At 35.3% G+C, this 15,798-nt stretch overlaps 6 protein-coding genes across 10 annotated transcripts in view; 3 read left to right on the top strand and 3 right to left on the bottom strand.

Annotated features, from left to right (window-relative positions):
* The window catches only part of LOC108977930 (CDC42 small effector protein homolog), a 7,384-nt gene extending 3,490 nt beyond the window's left edge, over nt 1–3,894 (top strand). Inside the window, exons 2-3 of one of the 2 annotated variants that reach the window (XM_018947933.1) lie at nt 2,385–2,773; nt 3,016–3,894. In XM_018947933.1, the coding sequence (XP_018803478.1) occupies nt 2,528–2,773; nt 3,016–3,024 (255 nt within the window). In that variant the 5' untranslated portion in view covers nt 2,385–2,527 and the 3' untranslated portion in view covers nt 3,025–3,894. Of the gene's footprint in view, nt 1–2,384; nt 2,774–3,015 lie in introns of those variants that run through there. The other variant, XM_018947925.1, reaches the window with a different exon arrangement.
* A 1,483-nt stretch (nt 3,895–5,377) lies between these two features.
* LOC108977464 (another transcription unit protein) lies at nt 5,378–8,101 on the bottom strand. The gene is made up of 4 exons (XM_018947158.1): nt 7,970–8,101; nt 7,815–7,908; nt 6,941–7,733; nt 5,378–6,881 (listed from the first exon to the last, which is right to left on the bottom strand). The coding sequence occupies exons 1-4, from the start codon at nt 7,998–8,000 to the stop codon at nt 5,547–5,549; spliced, it is 2,253 nt and encodes a 750-aa protein (XP_018802703.1). The 5' UTR covers nt 8,001–8,101; the 3' UTR covers nt 5,378–5,546.
* Nucleotides 8,102–8,333: 232 nt separating this feature from the next.
* Nucleotides 8,334–9,911, top strand: LOC108977405 (histone PARylation factor 1-like). The gene has a single exon (XM_018947075.1). It carries the CDS (start codon nt 8,481–8,483, stop codon nt 9,834–9,836), a length of 1,356 nt encoding a protein of 451 aa, XP_018802620.1. The 5' UTR covers nt 8,334–8,480; the 3' UTR covers nt 9,837–9,911.
* Nucleotides 9,912–9,950: 39 nt separating this feature from the next.
* On the bottom strand, nt 9,951–10,919 carry LOC108977394. The gene is made up of 3 exons (XM_018947065.1): nt 10,715–10,919; nt 10,240–10,661; nt 9,951–10,181 (listed from the first exon to the last, which is right to left on the bottom strand). The coding sequence occupies exons 1-3, from the start codon at nt 10,819–10,821 to the stop codon at nt 10,003–10,005; spliced, it is 708 nt and encodes a 235-aa protein (XP_018802610.1). The 5' UTR covers nt 10,822–10,919; the 3' UTR covers nt 9,951–10,002.
* A 246-nt stretch (nt 10,920–11,165) lies between these two features.
* LOC108978077 (26S proteasome non-ATPase regulatory subunit 12) lies at nt 11,166–13,286 on the bottom strand. Of its 2 annotated transcripts, none has more exons than XM_018948180.1 (5): nt 13,101–13,286; nt 12,840–13,025; nt 11,912–12,777; nt 11,697–11,853; nt 11,166–11,631 (listed from the first exon to the last, which is right to left on the bottom strand). In XM_018948180.1, exons 2-5 carry the CDS (start codon nt 13,005–13,007, stop codon nt 11,326–11,328), a joined length of 1,497 nt encoding a protein of 498 aa, XP_018803725.1. In that variant the 5' UTR covers nt 13,008–13,025; nt 13,101–13,286; the 3' UTR covers nt 11,166–11,325. The 2 variants fall into 2 exon arrangements, with proteins under 2 accessions (XP_018803725.1, XP_018803722.1); XM_018948177.1 differs by having other exon boundaries at nt 13,160–13,286.
* Nucleotides 13,287–13,414: 128 nt separating this feature from the next.
* On the top strand, nt 13,415–15,351 carry LOC108978078 (histone acetyltransferase type B catalytic subunit). 3 transcript variants are annotated; one of them, XM_018948183.1, is made up of 5 exons: nt 13,415–13,636; nt 13,711–13,872; nt 13,931–14,432; nt 14,500–14,857; nt 14,927–15,351. In XM_018948183.1, the coding sequence occupies exons 2-5, from the start codon at nt 13,806–13,808 to the stop codon at nt 15,212–15,214; spliced, it is 1,215 nt and encodes a 404-aa protein (XP_018803728.1). In that variant the 5' UTR covers nt 13,415–13,636; nt 13,711–13,805; the 3' UTR covers nt 15,215–15,351. The 3 variants fall into 3 exon arrangements, with proteins under 3 accessions (XP_018803728.1, XP_018803727.1, XP_018803726.1); XM_018948182.1 differs by having other exon boundaries at nt 13,708–13,872; XM_018948181.1 differs by having other exon boundaries at nt 13,415–13,872.
* The last annotated feature ends 447 nt before the right edge of the window (nt 15,352–15,798 follow it).

The raw sequence follows: 15,798 nt of genomic DNA, 5'->3' as shown, positions 1-15,798 counted from the left end.
ATATTTTATATTTTTTCGTGTTTTATGTGGGTACCTATATATTTATGTATGCATTCTACGGTATATATCAATTTAATAAATATGGTTAACATAATTAGTTACTTCGGTATTTACTTAAAATATTATATGATAACATAATTTGTTTACTGCCAACAACATTTCATTCAAATCATAAAAAATATAAGTCTTTTGATTGACTGTTACCGTTAGAATATGAGTCTAAGAAATTATTAGCATTCTAATATCCATTTACATTTGACTACTACGAATACTCACCAATTTCTATTCAGAATAGAAATTTACATAACTTTTGTTTTCCTTTTGCAAAATAAAATTGTAAACTCGTAACTGCGATGTTTTACATATAGAGATATAACATGGAGGAAACAATAGTTTTGAAATTGCCCATTGCGATCGACGAACTCATTAACATGCAAGACGCAGTTGGTTGGTTGTCGGAAATGATTTCGTATTGTACACACATATGATGTGGTAAATGCGTCAGTCGTTTGCAGTAGTATCCAAAAGTAACCGTATTTATTAACTTTTTGTTAAAGACATGAAGATGTGCACATAGTGGATTATTTACGATAAAATACCGCAGAGGGCGCAAATATACATATGTTTTGTAATAAAATATTTTTTATTAAATAAGCTAAATTAAGATTATGTGTCTGAATGTGTACATACATTATATATCGCATTATGATGTCTCTTGTACATATTTTATTTTTTTTTTATAACACATAACAACACATTTTATAACTAATAAAGTTTCAATAAAAAAGGTAAAATGCCAAGATGACACATGTCTGCAGTCTTGCAATATACAAGTTTTACACTCAACAATGATTTTAATTTATTCGGCTATTATATTTACATTTCGCATGTAAATTTTATTACGATAAAGGCGTGATTGCGTGCTCAAACCAAGTGGCATTGCAACAACACATTTAAAAAGATAAGTTATTGTTTTTCTCAGCTGTAGTAGAGTCACAATGCCGGTAATGAGTCAGCTTGCTATCAACCATTCATTTAGTTTTTTTGTTGTTATGTGTAAGATGAACTGATTTCAAACTAAGAGCAATTACAAATATTTATATAATAAAATGTGTATCAACTCTATATCGGATCTAAATGAAGGAGTTATAGCAATGTTTGTTCGTCTGTATACAAATTATTCGCACATTTGTAAAAATAAAAAAATATTATGTGCTACATATAATATATTTAGAAAATATACAAAGTCATACAAAACAGAAAAAAAACTTTAAATAAAAAGTTCTAGCTTATTTTATTTAAATTTTTATTAAGTTGAGTTTTTGCTTTATTCAACCTCTGACATGCGATGTCGGCAAGCACTTTCATTTAAATGCTTCTATTCCATATTTTCACTTGGCGCGACATTAATTACTTTTCACTCGCCGATTGAAATTATTGTATAGTAGTTCGCCACACCGTGTTGTGGTTGTTGTTCCGGTCGTATATTCTGTTTTCTATTAAATGCGATTGCCTTCCGAAGTGCAGCTACCGTGACAACTAAGACCACACTAAGAACTCCAAAAGCCTGTAAACATAAGTGAATGAGTGCATGTCTATAGCTGAAAGAAACAATAACAAAATGTAAAGAAATACGCGTTTGAATGGGCGTCCGTAGGTAACTACATAGTGGCAGGCGCTGAAAGAAACAATAACAAAATGTAAAGAAATACGCGTTTGAATGGGCGTCCGTAGGTAACTACATAGTGGCAGGCGTTGTATTGACATGCTAACATTTGTGAACTAGTGTGACCGCACTTGATCATCTCATGGCAGACGCCCTTTTCTGTTTTGATACATATACATATGTGGTAAAATCACCGGTAGAAAAGTGTGAAGAAAATTGTTTTTGTACATATCAGTATGTAAGCGTTTAAAGAAAATAGTTAAGCCCACTATAGTCATACAGCGAAAAATCGCATTAATTGGAGCATAGATTTTTTCTTTCCTTTCGCTTGCTTCTAGTAGAGTCTGCATAAATAGCTTTTAATTGCTTAAGCTTCGCTTTGGAGCGGAACAATCCATAAACATAAGACTGCAATTAATTCATATGTACATACGTATGTATGTATGATGTATGCCATGCATGTGTGGTTAACAGCTTGCACGTGTGTAAAACTGTCGATACGTGTGTACATATGGAGGTCTTTAACATTGTTTTAAAATATCCATCAAATCAAAATGGAAGCACGTGAAAAAATATAAAATAATTTAACTTTCATAGATTTATGCCATCTAGAATTTGGTTAAACTCTACTAAATAATTACACCGTTGATATTTGTTAAGATTATTGATAAAAATTAATTAAAAAAAAAAACAAATTTGTTTGAACTTTTATTTGCAGTTCAATTAACTCCCATCTCCATATATACTTACTTATTTCGTATACACCCACACGCCGGAAAACAAATAGACGTCATCGTGGCTAAGGGAAATCGAAAATCGTACAGCTCCACCACCGCTGCCATTACTAGTAAAACCCGCAAAATGGCATCTACCGGCGATATTTGGCTACAATGGTTCTCCTGCTGTTTCCATCAACCACAATCACCCACACGACGACGTCATCAACGCCTGCATATCGACCGTTCGATGATCGGCAATCCAACGAATTTTGTACACACTGCACATATCGGTTCTGCCGATGTAGAGCTCTCCACGAATCATTTGAATGCATTACAAACACAAATGCAGAGCAAAGGTGGCTACGAAATGAACTCGATACGATTGCAAGTAAGTGTAGATTTCGAAATGTTTTATTTTTATGCCCTGAAGAGGATATTGACTTTGCTATGAAGTTTGTAACAGCCAGTAGGAAACGTCTGATACGCTATAAAGTATAAGTATATGTGTATTATAAATATTCTCGGGGTTATTCAAAATATTCTAATATTGGATGCTGTTGCCGTTTTACTCTTATTGACTTTTACTGTTAATAAGTTTTACCTCGAAATTATATTTCTTTAATATTTCAGGCCTGCTGATGTTAATAAATGCTGACGACGAAGCTCCTGATACCACTAGCAGCACAGCACTTATTGGTGGGTTTTCAAACAACACTGACACGGGCGCTTAATATATAGATATTATGTACATATTTACATGCATACATACAATATTTGGCCCAATCAGCGTAGTGCAATCAACTGAATCTCGCGTATACAAGCATACATATTTAAAAAGAGTTTAAAATACGCACGCAACGATTTATGGTATTCAACTATTATGTAATACACTTTATTTTTAATAATGTATGTACTGTAATAAGACTTTAGATTTAAAAAGTGAAGAGTTGTAATGAATATTTTAACATACTAATTTTAAATTTTGATAGCATAACATTTACTTTACTCGGAAAAAGTAGTTATTAATTTTAGCTCCTAACGACATTTTCCAAAACTGTTGCACTCGGCCCCGACAATAAGGCAGCCTTCGTGAAAAGACGGCAATTCTTAGCTTATTTGCGCAAATATATTACAAATTCTAATATTTTCCTCTCAAATAACTGTGTAATCGAATATTTATATTTTATGAGATAAATTTTGATATCACATAACGGATAGATGTTGTAATAAAGTTATTTTATAACGAAACGGAGCTAATTTATATTCGAGTAAAGTAACTGGCATTAATATATTATTGGCGTTTGTAGGAATTGCAAAAAACTGATGACTTACGTTTGTTCTGTTTGCAAGTCTACAAGCGCCTTTCAATTAATTGACTACAGTGGAGGAGTAATTTATTTGATTTTTACTTACTATATATAAAGTGTAAGTTATATGAAAATACATTGGGTAAAAATGCTTTTTGAAAGTATATACATAGATAACGTATGTAAGCGATTATCTATACGATATGTGCCTTTCATTTTTTAATGAGTTAATTTCGTTTTTTGAGAACTGATGCAACATTATTTCGTTTGAGTTTTTTTAAATTACTAATGCATAATGACCAAAATCAAGCTGAAATATATAATTAATTTTTTTTATTGAAAATTTAATGCGCACTTATACGCATGTACTTAATAATAAAAGCATTTCAAAGCTTTTTACACTTCGAACTCTATAACGAAATGCGCACACATTTATTGCAAATGTAGCAGCGAATAGCGAATAAAGGGATGACGGGTTTCGAATTCGGATTTCACATTTTTACTAGAATTTTGAATATTAACACAGCCAAACTTCAGCTTAAATGAGCTGAAAGCATTTCTCTACAAATACAAATACATACATAGATCGGACAATGTTAAAACATATGAAAGCTTTTTTAAACAGAAAAGAAATAGCGAAAATAGTGTTAACAGAGGAATTGTTGAATTTCCTAAATGCATTTACACGCACAATCCATCTCGAAGAATTACATACATTTTTATGAAAATTCATAGTAAATAATACAATCCTCATATGTAATTATTTAYATATATATATATTTATTATGTACTAATTACCATATAAAAAACGTTTAAATAATTTTCGTATTAACTTAACGATAAATTTTACTTTTCACTGAAAAAAATTGTGTAAACTTATTTTATATTATGAAAATTTGAATTGTAATATAAACGCATGCAGTTGTAGCTGAAAAAATATTGTATTAAATTAAATGTGATTTGCATGAAAGAAGAAAATTTTCGAATTTTACAAATATACATATGTAAACCTTTATATAATAATTTACCGGTAACAATAATTTTTGACCCGAATATGATTTATTTGGACTCGAAGTTAAGCAATTAAACCATTAAATGTAACTTATAATGAGCACAAATAAAATCGTGAAGTAGAATTTTTACAAGTTCTGTTTTTCTAATAAAAAGAGATGGAATATTATGTATCTAAAATCTAAATTTACCGAATTTTTATTTAAATGCATGCAGTAACACTTTTGGAACTGAACGTTTGAACATAAAAACATCTACAGTAAATAATTCACAAAAGGAATTTTATGCGTTTAAATGAACAAAATTTGATTTTTCAGCTGAGCGGTAGATACAGCTGCCCATGTGAGATTCATGGCTACGAGACTCTAAAATCTAAACTAATCTAACCAAGTTATTGCTGTAGTTGACAAGTCCTTGGCCGGATAAAAAATCCGTGTCCGTTCCGGTTATGTAGACCCGACTGTCGTGGGAACGGAACCTAACCAAGTCTTAGATAGCGCTAAAAAGGTTATAAGCTGCGTCTCAACACAATTATCTAAAGCGCTACAATACTTGCTTTTTGATACCAATTACTTATCACAAACAGCTTTCAACTTATACACGTTGGCAGATTCGATCATTTCTTGAGCCCTTCGTACAATAACCTTTTACAACACATACATAATTCAAAACAATTAAAATTTGTTTCATGTATTTATTGACATCATTCAATTCGCTTCTACGCTATTCGGAGCAGCTATCATAATTAACATATCTAACAATAGTATATATTTAAGTAAAATGTTGCAGTTTTGCACATTGTCCAATGTAATAATTCTTCTCCTTGTCGCATTGTTATGGTTGTTAGTCATCATTATCACTACCGCTGCCACTGCCGCTGCCTGAGCCACTACCACCACCTCCACCACGGGTACTGCCGCCACCCTCATCACCAGTGCCACTGACTTCGCTATCACTACCACCGCCACTTCCTTTGCCGCTGCCATGTTCATCTTCCGATTCGCTGTCGGAATCACGCAGTGCTTTTACCGACTTTGATTTGTCTTTTTTCTTGCTACGTCGGCCGTCGAAGTCGGATCCATCATCTTCGTCTGATGAGTAAATGGCCGAACCCTTTTGTTCTGAGGTTACCGAAGGTGCACCACCACCGCCGCCGCCACTACCTTTCTTATATTTATTCTTGATAGCGCTAAGAGAAATGGCATTTTCATCGTCACTTCCTTCGTCGTGATGATATGACGAATTGGCCCCACCATGCACATCATGCGCACCACCTTTCTTTTTTTTAGGTTGTGGTTTGTGTTGCATACGCATTGCTTGGCGGAGTTTTTCCTCCTCCTTTTTGAGGTTGTACTTACGATCGGTGGTGGGATCTTTGCCGACTTGTGTGAGAATCTTAATGCCACTGGTCTTTTGTGAACGATCTGCCAGTGACATTGTCATCTTCTTGTGTGTGAATGATTCGGTGGAGTGTGGTCGGAAGGTAAGTTTGGTGCGGAAGACGGCTTGTCCTTGTAAACCAGTACCTTGACGAATGAACATATGGTTATGATCGCCATGTAATGGTTGACGATATACATCGAAGGTTTCGTTGCCCAAATGTAATGTCATGCTACCGTCTGACCAACGCACAAAGCGAGCATTGGATTCTTTGATCATGTCACCATTATTTGCCATATATTCGCGCCAACGAATGGTATTACTTACTTTCAACTTGATACGCTGTCGACCTTCTTCGTCCATAGTTTCCTCCTCATCAATTTCATCCTCATAGGTGTCCTTGTCAAAGGGACGTGTATCAACCGAAAGGAAATTCGGAAGTTTTACAAAGTGAATTTCCTTTCCCAGATCTGTTACTATGCGTGGAATTTCGACATCGATACGAGTTTCGGGAATAGGTTCTGGCTCATCTTCCTTCTGCTGTTGTTCTTCTACTCGTCCAGGGCTTCGTGACCGAGAACGCGAACGAGAAGAACGTGAACGAGATCTTGAACGGGAACGTGATCCGGAACCTGAACGACGTGAACCACTACGAGAGCTTGATTTCGACTTGGAACGTGAACGGGTGCGCGATCGACTTTTACGGGAACCAGCATAAGATTTTTGACCATCATCTTCAGATAGACTGATATCATCGGCATCTCCAAAAATGTCATTTGCATCGATTTTTTGCGATTGCTGAAAAGTCAAATATATTCATTGCAATCAAAAAAATAATTGTTCAAAGGTTCAGATACCTCTTCATTGTCGGTGTCTGAATCGATAATGCGTGCTTTCTTAGCCTTTGCAGTGGCACCTTTATCGCTTTCGTCTCCACTGCCTCTTTTGCGAGGAGCACTTTCAGATTCAGAACCGCTAGATTCTGTGGCCTTCCGCTTTTTCTTCTGTCGGGCACCAAAATCACTACCTGATTCAGATTCACTGCCAGACTTATCAGATTTGCGTGATGCAGGCGTACCAGATCGCGAACGTGAACCTGAATGTGCACGCGATCCGGAACGAGACCTTGTCCCACTTCTCGATTGAGAGCCAGAACGTGAAGATCCTCCAGATTTAGAGCGTGGCGTAGCGGATCGTGAGCGACGACTTTGGCTACGAGAACGTGAGCGTGAATTTGCACGGTCATCTATTTGCAAGTTGGGTGATTGAGAACGTGTATCGTCGTCGTTTGGGGTTTGATTATGAGGTGTGCCTGCATTACGTTTCGGCGAAGTCTCTTGAGCGACAGGCGATTGCTCACGACTTGTAACTGGAGTTTGTTGTCGGCTTGCAGCAGGTGATTGGTCGGGGCTAGCCAAATTTGATTGCTCAGGGCTTTCACCGGCCCTATGTTTTCTACTGGCTGCCGATGTAGCAGAGCGTCTGCTTTGAGCTGAACCTGAGCGTCTGCTGTGGGGTGAACCAGATGGGGACCGCGTTCCAGAACGAGAACCTGAGTTGCTACGCGATCCCGAACTCGAGGATGAACGTGATCGCGAACGTGATTTTCTATCACTACCACTCGCAGCCGAATGAGCGCTACGAGGGGAACTAAAATCAAATATTCATAAAAATATTTTAAAAAAATTAAGATATTTTGTATCTATATTTAGATCAGATTAAGTTTTTTACCCTTGTTCGGGATCATGATGTTCCAAGGAATAGCCCGGTGTTTGTGCAGTTTGTGGCGAAGGAGATCTACTATGGCTACCTTCAGATTCCGAACCTACATAAATAAATACAATGTTATCGCAGCAATTACGAGTTAATTTCATCTTGTTACTCACCACTTCCATCGTCAGAATTATTTTCAACCATCTTTTATAGCTATATTATTAAATAAACTCTATGCAACCACTATTAAAAATAATAAGTAAATTAATATTTGCATTTATCTGCTAAATTAAGTAGAACCAACGTTGTTTGATGCGAGTAATCGATAAGCAAAAATGTATATCGGTTATCTACCGCCCTATGGCATTGACACTATGATACCGATAAATATGTTTTATATAGATTAATCTAGTAAAGATAAATGAAAAAATATTGTAAAAAGTTTAAATTTAAAATTTCTGTATTTTGTAGTGGTATTTATTGTACATAATTTATTTTTCTTTCATCACACATTTAAAAAAATAAACAATTGGCAACTCTATTGTTTGCGAAAACCGATATTTTGTGTTTTCTAGCGGCATGTCAGATGTAAACAAAAATAAATGCGGTTTGGCAGCAATATCTATAATATTTCGCTAAAGTTGTATACAAATTAGTTAATAAACAAAGAAATTGTTTGTCGTTATGCCAAAACAAGACTGCAAATATTGGGAGAAATGTTATCAAAAAAATTCGGCGCATTTGGAAAAATATAATCATCCACCCAGAGACAGCACTGCAGTTTCAACTGCTGACTATAGCCCAGTTAAAGACAAAGAAGCACAGAAACGTAGAACAACCGAGGATCTCAAACAAGAGCCAAAAACTGATGATTCTCTAAACACTCTAGACATGGATGTGGAGGCAACTGTTAGCAAGAATACTTCGACTGGTGAACGTAAGGAAATAGATACAGATGAATTGCGTGCTGAGGCTCTTGGGAATATTGCTGGAAAAAACTATATGGAAATCCTCGCTAAGCGTATAAAGTTTTCTGTGCAAGCTGAATACGACGAATTGCTCCGTAGTAATGAATTCATACGCCACAAGTTTCTTGTTGAAATGCCTCCGGACTTTTATGACTTCTGGAAATTCGCAAACACTTTGAAAAAAAATTCCACAGGTGAAGAAATTTTGCAGCATTTCGAAAAGCAATTCCAGCTGCAATTAGTGGGCCCGTTTGAATTTCTGGCCGGCCGCTTTCATAAAGCAAAGTTACGTGAACCAGGTGATTATTTACGTCATTGGCGTTTTTTCTATGATCCGCCTGAATTTCAAACAATATTCGTACGTCGTGATACTGGTGTCCATTATGGTTATTGGCGTGATTTGCCGAAGGACAATGAATGCCTTTTAATAGCACGCAACGACTCCTTAAAGAACTGTAAGTTCGAATTCATTGCAGGCAATGTTTTCGATGCATTTTTACATTACCTTGACAAGGATTTTACAAGCACTCCGTTTACTGCAACTTTGGTATCATCCACACGTAAATCAGTGCAATTGTTTATAAATGTGAATGAAATAAAATTAGAAAAACTGGAGACATTGCGTAAACGACGTAGCGCTAAAGTTGTGGCTAAAACATTCCACGAGGCAGGTATTGTAGTACCGTACGAAGGAAATACGCAAGTTGGTTACAGACCACTTATTGTTTCCGATGGAGAATTGAAAAAAATACTGGAACCTTTCGTCAAAGCTGGATCATCGGATGGCGATGGGGATAATGAGGAAATTAAAGCAGCAGTTATTGAAAAATTGCAACCAGTGGCTACTGCTGCTAATATAGCAATGGATGAATGTGATTTTGGCACATCTCTCGAGTTGGGAATCGACTTATTTTGTAGTGGGCGAAAAGAATTACATTCGCTGGTACAATCTTTATTAGTGCCCGCGTATTCGCTTTTAAGTCGGCCACAGTTCATTGCTATTTCAAAAGCACATACGGAACAGCGGAGCAAATCGCTTAAGCTTAGCATTTTCGATTTAGACGCTAAGTAATGTTTTTGAGATTTTTTTGTATACTGGATATAAAATAAAATATTTAAATACACTTTTCATTTTAACAATCCCAAATTGTTAATATTTCTTCTCACCAATTATTTAACTTTTGTATATATAAAAATATAATATATATATAAATATATATTAACACCTTTACAAAATCTTACATATATAGGTGGGACGCTTCTCTATAAATAGGCTTGTAACTGTCCTTACAATCTATTCCCAATTCTTGTAGCAGTTTTATTATAGGCTTAGCAGCCAATGCATCCAACGAGACATTGTCAGTATAGGCAACATAGGCCGACGTAGGTAAATTCGCGTTGTGCCTCCAACAAGCAACTAGAAGATAAATGGGAATAACTGATCTGCTAATATTAGGAATTAAGAGAGTACTTACTTCCAGCTGCCACACCCACTATGAAATTAGGTGGTTCAAGCTCTTCGACTTGGGGCGATTTGGAATTAATGCCCCTTATGAAGGTAATATCATCACGTACACATTTCAAATTTTCACTCTGATACTCTATTTTGGATTTTACAGTCAATGTAATAACTTTTTCCGCCTCTTTCGCATACGGAAGTAATAACTCTGTCAATTCACCACTATTTGTTAGATCTTCATGCAACTGCGCGATCAAAAGTTCCTTGTCCTGCACATAATGCAAAGATGACTTAGGTGATGGCAATTTGCATATATTCCGAGCTCCTCCTAACAATGCCGCTTCCACAAATTCTGACACGTCCTTACCCTCAATTAACAGAAATATCTTACTGGGTAAAGGCGTTTGGGCTTCATTTGGTTCGTACAGTAATTCGAGTCTGTAAGGCGAAAATGGTTTATTTTATTGCGAGCAAAATAACATGCAAGTCACTTTTTTGTTTCCGTATCCCTTTGGACTGGCTCGTCTTCGTCACAATCATCCCAGAAGGCACGTGAAGACGGAATATTTAGTTCCCCAAAAGCCATTGGACAACCCATTTCTAAATGGTTTTATTTCAGGAACGATATTGGCTGTGAATAATTTCTTTTTATTTTAAAAACTAGATCGCTATTTTCGCTTGTCATCTGCTATCATAGCGAGCGTGTTCAAAAAGAACATTGCAGGGTTGCACTTGGTGAAATAAAAATGTTTAAAGTAACGAAATTTCTATTTCCAGCAATAAGGATTACTTTAAGTGAAATTTTTTTCTTTTACATTTACCTTTTTTCGAACATCATTAAATTCCTTTTTTTGTCAAAATATTGTGGAAATCAAAAGCTTTTTTGGAATTATTTATAAAATACAAAATTTTAACCCCACTACAAAATATATACAATAACACTTATTTAAGCTTGCGTACATTTTATTTCGGTTTAATGCCTAGTCTTCAATATTATTAATACATTCGGTGTGAAATGCATTTGTTTGGGGCATTAGAAATGTAAGTAAATTAAATTTAAATCAGCTTTGCGAATAAAAAAAATGTACATTTTTCTGGTAATCTACTCCTCTACAACTACTCCAATAGCAGAATGAATGCATTCTTCCTTATTGATAAGATGACAAGTCTTATTCACCAATGACATCAACTGATTCACATCGTTCGCCCAGTTATTCAAAATATCAGAGGCGCTCTTTTTGGTGGTGAAGTAAATAATTCCAACGGGACGATCGATTTTCACTCTTATGGTGTCACTATTCGCTAATTTCGAAAGGTATTCTTCACAGCGGTTTGTAGGCAAGTTGAGCAACTCACTCATGCGTTGGAGGTGAATGCGGGAATAGTACATCGCAATAATACGAATATTCTAATTGGAAATGAATATACAATGTAATAATTAATTCTTCGATTCTAAGAAAATTATTTTCTTACGTGCTCTATTAAGCGATCCTTTAATTCAGATATACATTTGCGACCATGTTTAGTGCTTTCTGCAAACATTTCATTCTCGGCTAATACACTTCCAAAATCGGCGTTGAATGTATCGAAATTTATCAGTTCCTTCGACATGAACAAACGTAATATTTCACTGTAAATATAAACAAATCATTAATATATATATTAAATTATTTTTTTGAGGAACTAACCGATAAGCTGGTATGTCTTCGAGCTTTTTCTTTTTTGATAAATGTGCCATCATATCACTTTGTTCATTGTCATATGGCGCTAATACGCAGTAAAGGACAGCGCAGATCAGTTTCTCTTTTTGTTTCCTTTCCTGTTCGGGAGTTAGTTCTACAGTTGACAATGCGGCCGCCGCGGCAGCTGCTGCCTTTATTTCGTCCTCTCGCTTCTTTTTATCTTCCTCGCTTAGTTTTTTCTTTTCCTCCTCTGTTAATTGCGGAACTGCTGCTACGGGACGTGCTGGTTCCGCTATTGCCTGGTAGTGACGGGAAGTTTTTAAGAAGGAACCATCGCGGTCCAGCCGGATCATAAGGTTGTAGAATTTTAGTTTTAAATCATGTTGTGCTGGATCATCAAAGAATTTAATGCTTATTTTTTTAGCTATGATTTGCGTAGAAACAAAATCTTCCTTTAACAAACAAAGCCGCATTTGTTCCAAAATCAATTCAACCTTTTCACGTTTATCCATTGAACCATAAGTTTCGACTTGTAACTCTTCCATTACAGAAGCTGCACCGGCAATATCACCATCAGCTTCTTTAATATCGGCCAAAATTTTTGTTAGTCTTGCACGTTCAATTTCGACATAAATTTTGCCCTCAGTTACTGAACGCAAAGTATCAATAAGCTTCAATTTTGTGGCCTTGTCAGGCGTTTTATCAACATAAGTGCAGCATTCTTGAATCATTTTTGAAACAGCTTGTTTAAGTTGTGATCGCCGACGTGCCAATAATGAAACATACTCATTTAAAGCGTTCCAGTTTTGAGCTTCAAAACATATCTGGCAGATTGCGACAAGTACTCGCGAACAAGAAACCATATCGGCGCCCTGTGGATATTAGGAACATTGTAGATATGTATCATCAAATTATATTGGAAAAGTTTACGTACCAGACGAGTTTGTTTTTCAAGTTGCAGTAGTAGCTCGATGGCGTCGTGGAAGGCTTCCGGATTTTTTCTTGCCATGTCTTTGGCTAATGGAATTTTCTCATCACATGCAGGTGAATAATCAACCTCCATTTTAGTGATGCGACCACCTTCAAACAGGTAATTATCCATTTTTTAGCGATTTTTCAACTATAACAAAGGCAGAAAAAGATACAAGAATATACAGATGAAAACACAAGACTACTAAAAATGCGATAACTTTACTCTTTTTTTAATAAAAAAGGAACAGGTAATCCTTAAAGTTACAGTGTATTATATATTACGTTTTAATGAGCTAATTGCCAGTGACAAGTTATTGAATTAATTCAATTTATAGTTTTAGAAAAATAATATGAAACGCGGCTACAAATCGACTTCGGATAATTCTGCTTACTAATCAATTAAGTTGGTTGTGATTGAGAATATAATGTCAACGTCGTTCGAAGCAGGGTGTGTTATAACAAAATAAAATTTATGACAATACTTTGTTTTTTCCGTGCATAATAATAAAAAAATTAAAAAATAATATAAATTTAAAGCAATGCATCATTTCCTTGAATTAAAAAAATTAGTATATCCGGATAATTGTGTAAAATCCATTCATGTTTGAGCAGACCAGTTTGGGACTCATTAGTGACAATCATTTTGCATATGAAACACAGCGATACCAGGCTTTTGTCAACATTTATTAGAATTGGTTTGTTGCTATTGGCATTTTGCGCTCGAAATTTTTTACCAACTCGCGATTTATGTATTTCCATGTAATATCTAAATTAGTACATATGCAGAATAATAAATAATTAACTCTATTGATTATATTAACTGAATTTAGTAGCAGTGATCGAGTTAGTTGAGAGAGGTGAAAATTTGGAGCTTTTCAAGAAGGAAAAGCTGACACCACATTTTGGAGGGAAGTTTATTGTTGCCGGCATGTCGCATATTCACGACTATGAAGAACTCGTGCTGGACGCACTTGAAGTTGTGGAATTTAAATTGAGTAATTTTAAAGTTACAAATAATTTTATGAAATGTCATTAGTGTTATTTGTCTTGTAGTACGTCGCAAGCAAGATCTGGAAGATGATAGTCTTGTATTCCACCCGTTGATGGCACATCAAATATTTGGCGAATCGGAGAGCATATTTGGTTATAAAGATCTACGAGTACGAATTTTATATACTGCTGGACCACTACACATTTATGTTGGTACGGAATATAGCAGCCGCGTAAATGAGATATCAGGGGGAGATATAAAAGCTGATAATGTTGTGCTCACTATTGCTGAAAAGTTACCCGAAGGCTGCTTCTTTATCAATATGGATGAGTTTTTAAAGACCCTCGACAAAGCCGACAAATTTCAACCTTTTGGCGAAAAATTATCCGAACACCAAGTAACTGACGCACAGGGAAAGGAGCGATTGTTCGAAATATATCACTGTGATTATAAAGTGCCGGCGTTTCTAAAATTTTTCAGTCGTCTACAAACATTTATACTTTGGTTTGTTGATGCTGCATCGTATATTGACATTGATGATACACAGTGGAGCTTTTTTGTATGGTATGTACCAAACCATAAAGAAAAAATTTTTTTTTAATAAATATATATTATTTTCTTACCACATTAGCTACGAAAAATACAAAAATGAAAATGGAGATTATCAGTATGCGACGACTGGTTACACAACTGTGTATGAGTATTATGCATATCCACAACACATACGACCACGTATTAGTCAAGTGCTAGTGCTTCCACCATTCCAAAAGCTCGGAATTGGTACAAGCTTCGTAGAAACCATATATAAGCATTATCAATCTCTGAAAAACGTGGTGGATATGACTGTGGAAGATCCATCTGACGACTTTCAGCGTTTACGCAATTTTGTGGACGCACGGTTATGTAAGGGTTTGAAAAGTTTCGAAAGAGATGCCATTAAAAAAGGCTTCAACAAGGAAATGATTAAAGAGGCACGGGAAACGTTCAAAGTAAATTACTACAACTTAAATATCTCTAAAAGTTATTTAGTTTTGTTTTTGTTTGTTTCGTATGCTTAGTTGAATCCTCGCCAGTGTCGTCGTGTCTATGAAATACTCCGCCTCTATTATACAAATTTAAATGACGAAGAGGATTATCGGGCATATCGTTTGGATGTTAAGCGACGTTTAAACGCAGTTCATTATAAACAGATAAACGATATTAAGAAAATGGAGAAAGCCAATGTGGATACAGAATGGTTGAGAGCGCGCCTGCCCACACCAATGCAACGCATTGAACAGTTAAATGAGGAGTACCAGCAAGTGGAAAGCGCCTATAAACAGATTCTTGAGAAGTTACGCCATTAAGCATGCGATTTACAGTACAGTTATTTGCGTTTTATTATCAATGTCGATGTTAACTAGTAATCAGTGCATTTGAGCATTTGTTTTAATTGATTATACAATAAAATTAAATTATTAAAATTCAAACAGTTGACCAAGCACATTTAAGCATACACTTCATTAGCTGTTTGTGAATTTATTGATTCGATTATACATACATTTACCATGTTAATATTAAATTTATAAATTTTTTTTATATAAAATGTTGGTTTATCGACTAATTGCTTATAAATGGTTATCTAACAATCACTTTTGAATTTTACCCTACGCTCAATCGTAGAAATTTCAAAGTAGGATTTAGGAAAATATCTTGGGTTAGGAGTGGTGGGTTTTCGAAATATTGAGCGAATCCAGGTCAAGTTTTTAACTAATGATAAAGGTCAAACATTGGATCAAAAATCATAATCCGTACTACAAGTCCATACAACAGTTATGAGCTATGGAAGTTTTTCTAATTTTACACAAGTTATGCACTAAATATTGCTTACAAATACGTAGTATTAGGTGTTCGTTATTTCCAAGTTGGTTGTTTTGTTTTTCAAACGTCC

This window comes from Bactrocera latifrons, unplaced genomic scaffold (assembly GCF_001853355.1).
Source record: "Bactrocera latifrons isolate USDA-ARS-PBARC rearing strain unplaced genomic scaffold, ASM185335v1 scaffold_117, whole genome shotgun sequence".
Classification (NCBI taxonomy): Eukaryota; Metazoa; Arthropoda; class Insecta; order Diptera; family Tephritidae; genus Bactrocera; species Bactrocera latifrons.
The sequence above is the reverse complement of the archived record's forward strand: the minus strand, read 5'-3'. Positions and strand labels throughout refer to the sequence as shown.